We start from the raw sequence: 10,180 nt of genomic DNA on the forward strand, positions 1-10,180 counted from the left end.
TAATTAAAATCAAGTACTGCCCATCTTTTAGTATCATGAATTTAATAAAAAGCAGTTCAATTTTTTGGTAATCGTTTTTAAGTTTTAAGTAATACCTTATATTTTCTTTCTAATGTCTATTTGTTTTTACATTTTAAAAATATTTAAAAAAAAATTTAAAAAATTTATTTTTTTATTTGCTTCAAATAAATATTTTTTTATGTTTTCAAATCATTTTGATGTGCTGATATCAAAAATAATTTTTAAAAAATAAAAAATTATTATTTTAATACATTTATGAATGAAAAACAACAACAACCACACTCCCAAACAGGCTACGGTTATATTTTTCTTTTCTTTTCTTAATGTTTACATGGATATTCCAAAAATTAAGAGTGTATTTAAAAGTGTGGTTAAACCTTGTTTTTTTTTATAAAAAATTATTTTTTTTATTTTAAATTATATTTTTATTGTTTTTGAATCATTTTGATGCAACATATAAAAATAAATTAAAAAAAATAAAAATATATATTATTTAAAAAAAAAAATTTCACTACATTTCCAAACAAACCTCCTTCCTTGCATAGCCACAGACAAAAATAATAATAAAAAAAACGTTAATCTCTTTAATACTATTTGCACGAACTTTCCTTTATTTTTCCACCACTATATAAATAAAATTCATATTTATTATGGTATGATAATATTGACTTGAAACTTGTACCCAGTTTCGAAACGTTTTAAACATTTACATAGTCAAATCTAAGTTTCCAGATTAATTTATATAATCTATAACTTATGATTGGTTGACCAAACCTCTATAAAATTCGATCATGTCAACAGCATTTTTTTTCTTTGCTTTTCTTCGAAATGACGTTATTCTTGCCATGTACTAACTCAACAAACCCACAATCCAGCCGCGTTAGATAACCATATAAAATCTCCCACGATTGACTAGTGGTCGGCATTTGAATCCCAAAAAAAAAAAAGGCCTTCTTGCAAATTATTTTTTTGGTTCAGCTCATGGTGTCCGTTGCCTGCTAGTTTACTAAGAACTGAATGCTAAATCCACAATATTAATACCTCTGCAGAAACAACGGACAACACGCGCTACAAGCATGGTGCCAGCATGGTAGAAAACAGGAACTGTATTTGACAGAACAGGAGGGCTTAGATAAATGCAACCAAGCATGAAAGTTGCACATGAAAAGACTTAACAACTATGAAAAGAAACCATAGGTTACAGCGTGCTGACTGTAAGGAGAAGCAGTGTGCTTGATACCTGTCAAAGAATCACATAATGAAAAACTTAATGCAATACACTAGCTTGCGTTCAGGTGAAAAATTAGATCAGAAATTGCTTTTGGAAAGGTGATTTAGATTTACTCATCAGCCTCGAAAGGCACGATATTGTTACATCCAGTGCAGTACTCCACTCCACGAAAAATATGCTCAACCATCAATCCATTTACGATCCAAAACCTTGCGTGGTAAATTTACAATTAATAAAGGTAGGTATTGCTGACAAGTATACACAAATTACAAATCATTCAATAGCAGCCTGATTAGTAAGGCTGAACTGGCTCTAAGAGGGCGAGGATAGAGGAACCACCATTTTCAATGGCTAACAGATGAAAACCTCCATTCACAAAAGAAAGAATAGAACTAGTATATTCAAGCTCAAACTACCTATTACCTTCAACTCACTAACCATACAATTTCGGCATTTAGGATGTCCAGGCATTTGGGATGTCCAGAGAGAATGCACGACGTTAATGTCCTCAGCAGAAAGAAAACGAATGATGTTACTAAAATGCCCCAGGGACCTGCCGGGATCTTCATCCACGTCAAATCCTGTCAAACATGACGTAACTGGATTGCACGGGTGATTGCCACAGCCTGGAAGAAAAAGTCACTTCTCCACCTCCAAGTATTCATCAAACATTATACTGCTAGCATCCTCCTGCAAGGCTTGTGCATTGAGTCCTCGCCCAAACCTCCAAATGTAATTCAGACCAACCAGAAGCTCAGTTATTGCTGCTTCTGTCTTTTCTTGATTGGCAAAGTAAAGGGTCTGTACCAGAAGCACGTTTGTCCTAGAAACAAAGGTTTGTTGCTCGTAACTTCGCTCCGATTGCCATCTTATCATATTATGAGCAAGTGGAGCCAACCATTCTAATATTGATGCCATTGCCTCAGTCCACTCTCCTGCAAGCACAGTATCATAAACTGACGAACACAAGCTCTTGGAGTATGGCTTTAGCCTTTCCCTCAGAGCAGTTCTCACGCTTGCAGGCAACATATTGTACAGGTCATCTCTCGCATCATGGCCAATCAAGTGAGGAGATGCAGCTAGCTTCTCGATTACAACAATAACATTAGCATAGTGCAATGCTAAAGCAGCACCGCCAAGGGTTTCGGGGAGAGCTTGCAACAATTTACGCTGTGAACTGAAGATTGATGGACCGGTATGACTTGCACTTCCAGGAGGAAGATGGTCAGCATTACTTTCCTTGGCTCCGTTGAGGGTTCTGGAATGAACATCAGATAAATTTAAGTAGCAATTGGCGACAGGAGAAGTGTTTGAAGCTGCCATGCATCCTTTAAAAGGTCCCACTTGAGTCAACCGATTTGGCTTTGAAGGCGGTTTCCTTCCCAGAAAGGCAGGTGATTGAGGCGTTCGCCAAAACTTCTTGCCAGCTTTAGCTATTCCTGAAATTGGGCCCGACTTAGTCGTTGCCCCCCCAAGTGGACCTGAGAAAAAGTTCACGTTCCTGTTCTTTCCAGAAATAGGGCCTGACTTTGTGATTGAGCCACCAAGAGGACCTGAATAGGAATTATTTTTGTTCGATTTTGAAATTGGGCCAGAATTTGCAGTGAACTTACCAAGGGGGGCAGAAGAAAATCTAGGAAGAGTACTATCCTCAGATGGATGAACAGAAGACTGCAGCAATGCAGAAACTGACTGGCTTTGGTAAATATAGTCAGAATTCAGAGCTTTTGATTGCCCAGAGTATGCTGTTCGATTAATTCCAAACACATGACTGATTCTACTATATATAGTGAACAATGATCTTACTAAGAGGCGAACTGTATAATCATAAGTTCTATTCCAGAGTGAGATCTCCCTCAGATTTTTCACTTCCTGCTGCTTCCATACAAGCTTCTTCTGATAGTCAAGTAAATTATCTGGCTGAGGATTGCTGCCCTTCATTCTCCTCACAGTCTGTTCGAGATCAGCAAGCATTTCAATCTCTTGATACAAAGTAGCATTAACTGAAATAAAACGCTCCATCTTTTTAACTTTCTTGTCCATCTTCTTACAAGTAAATCCCCACCCATATGGGTCAGCATGAATCTTGATCATTTCATCAAAAAGATGCTCAAAGCCCTTCAAACTAGGATCACTACATTTATTACCTAGTCTGGCCACGGGTTTTGCAACATGTACCATACTTTCCATCATCTCTAAACAAATCAAACGACCAATGAAATCATCATCCTCAGCTATAAGCTTTTTTATACCCTCAGAATTTGCGATCTCTTCTCTCAACCTAATAACCTGCTTATCACTCAAAGACTGCCAAAGATGAACCAGCTTTGACATCAAGCTTGTAACTTCAAAGGCCAAAACTCCAACAACTGCCTTCTGAGGACCGGGTTCATGCTTCTGTGAAATCTTCCACAGACCACGAAACCACGTTTCAGCAACCATCTCTTTACCCCAGCAAGTCTGCGAGAGAAAAAATCAATAAGAATAAGGGACAAAAGCCAAAACTCACACCAAATCAATTGGTTTTATAGATAATATCTACCAATAAATCCTGATGGATCAATTCAATTAATAGATGGTAAGAAAAACAAATTAACTTTTAGTAAACACTAACTCAAAAATTAATTGAAAACACTATTTTCTACAGACAAAAAAACAAAGGATTGAATCACTCACACACTCAATGGCTTCTCGGAATTTTTTCTTCTTTCTCTAATCATGAATCTGAAAATTCCATTTTCTCTAAAACTAATAAGCTTTAAACTTTATGCAAGCTGAAAGAAAAAAGGCAAATTAAACAACTTTTATCTTCTACAATTCTCCTTTAAATTTTATAGAATCCTCCTAACTCCTATTAATGAATCTCTCTCAAATTGGAAAATCTATAAATCATAAAAATTGAATTCAAGACCAGTAATTTAGTAATAATCAGCAAAAAGAGGGTGGCAAAATTCACAAGAGCATCAAGAACTTCCACCGGAAAAAAAAAACACGAACTAAAAATAGAAGCTTTAGCAAATTAAAAATGCAAAAATCATAAACAAATATGACAATCTTAGCACAGAGCTACACCAAAGAAAAGAAACGAACTTTACAGTATCAACCTCAGCTTAAAACAAAAGAAAAGGAAAAACCCATCATCCAGACCAACCAAAATCTCAAAATTCAACAAGTCCACACAATATAAAACTTAAAGAACTTAAATTTACACTCAAACACAAACATATCTACACTTTCTCCATCTGGGCCGATCAGAAAACACAAAACAAGAAATGCAAAGCATGCAGTGCAGTCAATTACAAAAAATGACTTACTAGTCACATGAAAAGAAGGACGTGAAGGAGAACTGGAGAAATAATATTGTAGAAGAAGAGAAAAATGTGAGGGGAGGCAGCTAGGAGAGGGTAGTGAAATAAGGCTAGTTTAGAGACACCACATGGAGCGGAAGAAAGAAAAAGAAAAGAAAATTATAGAGGAGAGAGAGAGAGAGCAGAAAACGAGTGAAATTAAAGATTAAAAGCTCCCACTACAGATAATTATTATAATTTAGTGCCTCTTATCTTGACTATCTAATCCCTTGTCTTTGTGTTATTTTCCTGTCTGCCCCTTGATTCTGGGTCTTTTGCTGTTACTCCTGTCCTTGTGTCCGAAATAGGAGTTCCTGCATACATGATTTTTCAGTAGTTTTATGTCTTAGGTTGACAATGACCTGGTTAATTTAGAATCTCTTTTTTTTATTTGTTGTTCATGATTTTTTATTTATTTCGTTGGTTTTAGTTAGATATATTAATATTAAATGTGATTATTTTGATAATATAATTGTTTAGTTAGACAAAGAATTAGCTAGTTTAGTGTTTTTTATGTTGAGTACCGTTTTTGTGTACAAAAGTAAATTGTTAAAATCCTCCCCAGTTGGATTTTAAGTGGGACTATTATATATTGATTGATACGTGGTTGATGTTTTAAGATTTTTTAAAAAGTTAATATTCATAGTATTTCTATCGCTCTGTCAGAGCTTATGTAATAGAAGACAAGCTGTCTTTGTTTTTTTAAGAAACTAGGTACGGGCGACAAAAAACAATACTGGCCCCTGACCGCGAGCTTCCCTCGGTTCTACTTGTATAGGCTTTGTTGTCACAAACGTTTCGGGTTTTTTACCCTCTTTATTTTATTTATTTTATTTCAGTTTTTTAATATAAAATGTTTATTTAATTTTATTTTTTAATATTATATCAAATTAATTTTCTATGAAACTTTAACAAATTCTGGCCCAAACCCACAACTATAGCGCAACAATAAAATTGTTGATTACTAATTTTTTATAGAATTGTTTTTGTATTTTAAAAATATTTTTTTGTTTTAAATTATTATTTGTGTTTTAAAATCATTTTAATTTTAATGTGCGGATAATAAAAATAAATTTTAAAAAAATATTATTTTAATATATTTTTAAATAAAAAATATTTTAAGAAATAATTATTATCAAGTACTACTAGATGAACAGTTATAAAAAGTACCTACTGTGAGATCCTTTTTATTCAGTATTAATAAACCATCATCGTTGGTACAATTCCTTTGCTATTATCTTGTCGATAATACGATATATATATTTATGAGATTTTTCTCCTCATTTGGATTTAACTTCGAGATAGCGATATGGAAAGCTAACTTGTTTATCATCAAGATCAAAAACACCTTTGAAAAACGTGTTGATGTGAACACAGCTAAGCAAATTGCTTTATCCAGTCTTTCTACTTTAGAAGAAAAAAATGCCGCGTGTTGTTAAGGATACCCTGTCTTTAACAGAGAAGTTGCAAGCTGCGCATAAAAAAAAAAATCCATCCTCCAAAATATTAAATTAATTTTTATATTTTTATTATATAATAAAATATAAAAAAATAATTTAACCCAATAAAATTTATGACCCAATAGCAGGTTTGGTAGATTGGTTACGTTTATACATGTGTTTTTTTCTTTTGACATGTCCAATCGAGAAGATGATACTGAAAAAACAAATCCAACCTCCAAAATTTATATTTATAATTGATAAAAAGAGCTATAATTCGTAATAAAATTGGACCTACAAGAATCATGCATAGATGGATCCTATAACTAAGATTTTAACCTAGCAATCACTGCAAGCAGTTTTCCAAACCTGATTTTGCATAATTTCTTCTTTTATTTTTCATGATGAGCTTTGAATAATTTTTAGCTTTCAAACACCGTGGTTGATAAACCTTGACCGTTGCCTTTTCACACAAACAGTAATAAATGGGTTGCGACTTGCAAGGTCTTGTTTGCAAAAATCACAAAAAAAGAGGGGGCTAGATTCATCACACAATCATTAATGGCAAGCACGCGGAAAGTGTCTTTTGACAGATTTAACCTCCAGGTCCAAGTAGCCGCGCACGGGCCGACTCAATCAATTCGAGAGTCCAATACCAGACGCAAGATGGCAAAAATTGGTCCAACCGAGGACTACCTCGTGGTTGTCTCATTTTTTGTTTTTTGCCTTTGATCATTGGAGTATTAGCTTTAACACACGCAGATTTTATCGAAAGAATAAATGTTTTTTTTTTCTTTCTCCTTTATCTTATTCATTAAATGTTTGTTAGACATTTGACTATCCAACGAGGCAACCCTTTTCCGATATACATTAATCAAATAAATTAAATTTTATTGAGGAAATTTATCGGATATATAATAATTAGAATATGAATGTTTTGCGAATAAATTTTAAAAATATTTATTTTCAAATCCAAATTTAAAAAATTAAGAAATAAAATAAAATTTAATGACAATATAATGCTCTCCTTCATCTTAATAACCAAGTAGTTTTATTATATGTATTGTGTCGCTCGCGTGAAAAAAACAATTCCATTTATTTCTCATAAGGTGTGCGGTTTGCGTCGCTGACACGTGGGAAAAAATATTATTTATTTCATTTATTTCTCATAAGGTGTGCCATTTGCGTCACTTGAGATGAGATTCTTCTATCACATTAATCTCCTTGTGGACCATTGACTAAAAGAAGACGCTACCTGTACCTTCTTGTATGACTAGTCGGCTAATTGAGAACGATATAATTATAGATTTTGAAAATTTATCTTAAGGATAAATTTTCAAAGATTAAAAATTTACTAGTTTACTGGATATTTATATGATTGTTAATTTTAGAGCCTGTGAAATTAGTTGAGGTACGCACAAGCTAGCCCGAACACCCACGTTAAACTAAAAAAAAAAATTTACTAATTTAAATAAAATGACCTCTCCTAATTGACTTAATTGAATTGAGAAAATGACATTGGTTTCGAAGCATACAAGTAAAAGAATAAACTAAAACAAGAAGGAATTGGAAGTAGTGGATTCACAGTAGTGCCAGACATGTGAATTTTTAAATTACTATTTTGCTTTTTATTTAAATAATAAATGACCCACTCTATGAGGGTATTGGGGTCCTTTTGTTTTAAAGGAACAATAAAAATATTAGACTATCATCGGAGACGAAAACTTAAATGTTTTTAATCCATGGTATGAGAATTACTTAAATGTTATCTGTACAGCAAAATAGAAGCTTTTGGTCAAAGGGATTTTTTTTTTAGTTGAACGTGGATGTCCGGGTTAAATTGCGCGTATCTCGACTAATCCCACGAGCCCTGAAGTTAACGACCATGTAAGCTTCCAATGACCATCATATAAGCAACCACAAGGCTCGAATCTGAGACCACAGAGAGAGCAAGCCTCTTGGTCCCAAGTTTTTACCACTGGCCACCATCTAGATGGTTTTTTTTTTTGTCATTAATATTTTTGCATTTTACCACGAGTAAATAATATTAAATTTAAAAAAATTATTAATATATACGTTATACACGACAGCACATGGAAGATGCATATGTATACACGCTTGCTGACGATGGAACTTGTTTTTTTATCATGTCATGGTGGCTGCTGTTTGATTTCCCCTTTATAAATTAGATTGATAATTAATAACGTGACCCTTTTGCATAGGTGCTGTGCAGCATATGCTCAGTGTTTATGACATTACATATACCATGACCAGAAACTATGTGCTTATTTTTATTTTATTTTCCGGTCAAGGGATAGTCGTGGGGTTTACCTTAACCCTTTTTATTTATTTATTTAAAAGAATATCGTTGAATCAGTTTATATATTAACCAAAATCAATTTCTATTTTAAAATAGTTTTTTCACTTGTTATTATAACCGATAAGAATTTTATTCTTAGCAGTAGATTTCGAGCTCCCTTGTTATTGAAAAAAAAATATTATTTATAACAAAATCATCATCTTGACCGGAGATGTAGACAGATTTCTTCAAAAGAAAACGATATGTGAGGTTAATTTTCCTGTGATACCTAATATTAAGTGATTTAATTGATTCATGGTAGTCAATTAGTTGATAAATTTAAATTGGGTTGATCTTTTTATTTCCTTTTTTTTATTATTTATTTTCGGGTCGATTTTGGTCCCATTTAAGGACCTGAAAATAAATTTCACCCTGACATAAAAGTGATGAATTAAAATAAAGATTGATGCCATGCGTAACCAAAAACCTCATTGGATCCTGCAATGGCAAAGAAGAAAAAAAGCTGTGCAATTATGATCACTCGTCAACTCTAGTTGCAATAATGGAAGGTTAAGGAATTTGGCTAATGATTTCCTAATGACTTTTTACAAATTATCGATCAAGGAATCATTTTATTACAGTTTTGCTGATATATATATAATCAGAAAATTAATCCAGTTTTGCTGGATTTTATAAAAATTACAGAAAATTAATATGGTATTATTCAATTGAACAATCAGATTGATTGAGTTAAAATGTATTATTTTTTAAAAAAAATAATATTGTATTGATTTTTTTTTAAAAAAATAAATTAATAAAATCAAATTTAATATCTAAATCTCGCACAAAATCAAACTATATTAAAAAAAAAAAAAACCACGAGAGAGTGGTTTTCATGAATGCAATAATTAAAATGTGAATGGGCATAATTAAATAATAATAAAAAAACTTAGTTGAATCCGATATTCAAAAGATAAAGAAGGATAATGGTGGGCCCTTGATCAATGTGAAACCATTATTCTTTCCACTCACAGACACGATGTTACTTTCTCTCCTTTCGATATCATCTGAGCAAGACCTTGCCCTCTTTTCTACTCCCAAGAAAGTTAAGAAGCCTTTCACATTGATTATATATATCTTTTTTACTATTTCTTCAACTCATCACGTGATTCTTAAGCTATAGTGAGTAGTGACGATGCACAGAGTTGTGTTTTTTTATAAAGTTATTTTAGCTGAGACGTATGTGAATTAAAAATATGAACGCACCGAGGTCTTTTTAAGAAACAATTTTGTATTGAAATGTTTTTATTTTTTATTTATTTTAAATTAATATTTTTAGATTATTTTGATGTGCTGATTTTAAAAATAATTTTTAAAAAATAAAAAAAATATTATTTTAATATATTTCCAAATAAAAAAACACTTTAAAAAACAACCGCAATCACACTCCGAACATGGCATATCTTTTTTACTATTTCTTCAACTCATCACGTGATTCTTGAGCTATAGTGACGATGCACAAAGTTGTGTTTTTTTATGAAGTTATTTTAGCTGAGATGTATGTGAATTAAATATGAACGCACCGAGGTCTTCTCAAGAAACAATTTTGTATTTCAATTTCTATCCCTGCATTTCAGCTTTAAATTTACTTCCTTGTATCTTAGTATTTGGGCGGCTGGCTGTATGTATATTCATGGCTAACTGGTTGGATCAAATGTCGGCTTATTTTATAGGTTGATTTAAAAAATTCACAACACAAAATTTGATGGATTAGATTTTAAGCTGGGATGAAAAAGGATATTAATCTAGTAGAAATTAATTGACTCGATTAGATTAAATTGTA

General features: G+C 32.4%; 1 protein-coding gene across 3 annotated transcripts; it reads right to left on the reverse strand.

Annotated features, from left to right (window-relative positions):
- Positions 1-1,446: 1,446 nt before the first annotated feature.
- LOC7463484 (protein PSK SIMULATOR 1) lies at positions 1,447-4,753 on the reverse strand. Of its 3 annotated transcripts, none has more exons than XM_024610455.2 (3): positions 4,567-4,744; positions 3,933-4,026; positions 1,447-3,712 (listed from the first exon to the last, which is right to left on the reverse strand). In XM_024610455.2, exon 3 carries the CDS (start codon positions 3,692-3,694, stop codon positions 1,892-1,894), a length of 1,803 nt encoding a protein of 600 aa, XP_024466223.2. In that variant the 5' UTR covers positions 3,695-3,712; positions 3,933-4,026; positions 4,567-4,744; the 3' UTR covers positions 1,447-1,891. The 3 variants fall into 3 exon arrangements, with proteins under 3 accessions (XP_024466223.2, XP_024466222.2, XP_002316420.4); XM_024610454.2 differs by having other exon boundaries at positions 3,929-4,026; XM_002316384.4 differs by lacking the exon at positions 3,933-4,026 and having other exon boundaries at positions 4,567-4,753.
- Between the last annotated feature and the right edge of the window lie 5,427 nt (positions 4,754-10,180).

This window comes from Populus trichocarpa, chromosome 10 (assembly GCF_000002775.5).
Source record: "Populus trichocarpa isolate Nisqually-1 chromosome 10, P.trichocarpa_v4.1, whole genome shotgun sequence".
NCBI lineage: Eukaryota > Viridiplantae > Streptophyta > Magnoliopsida > Malpighiales > Salicaceae > Populus > Populus trichocarpa.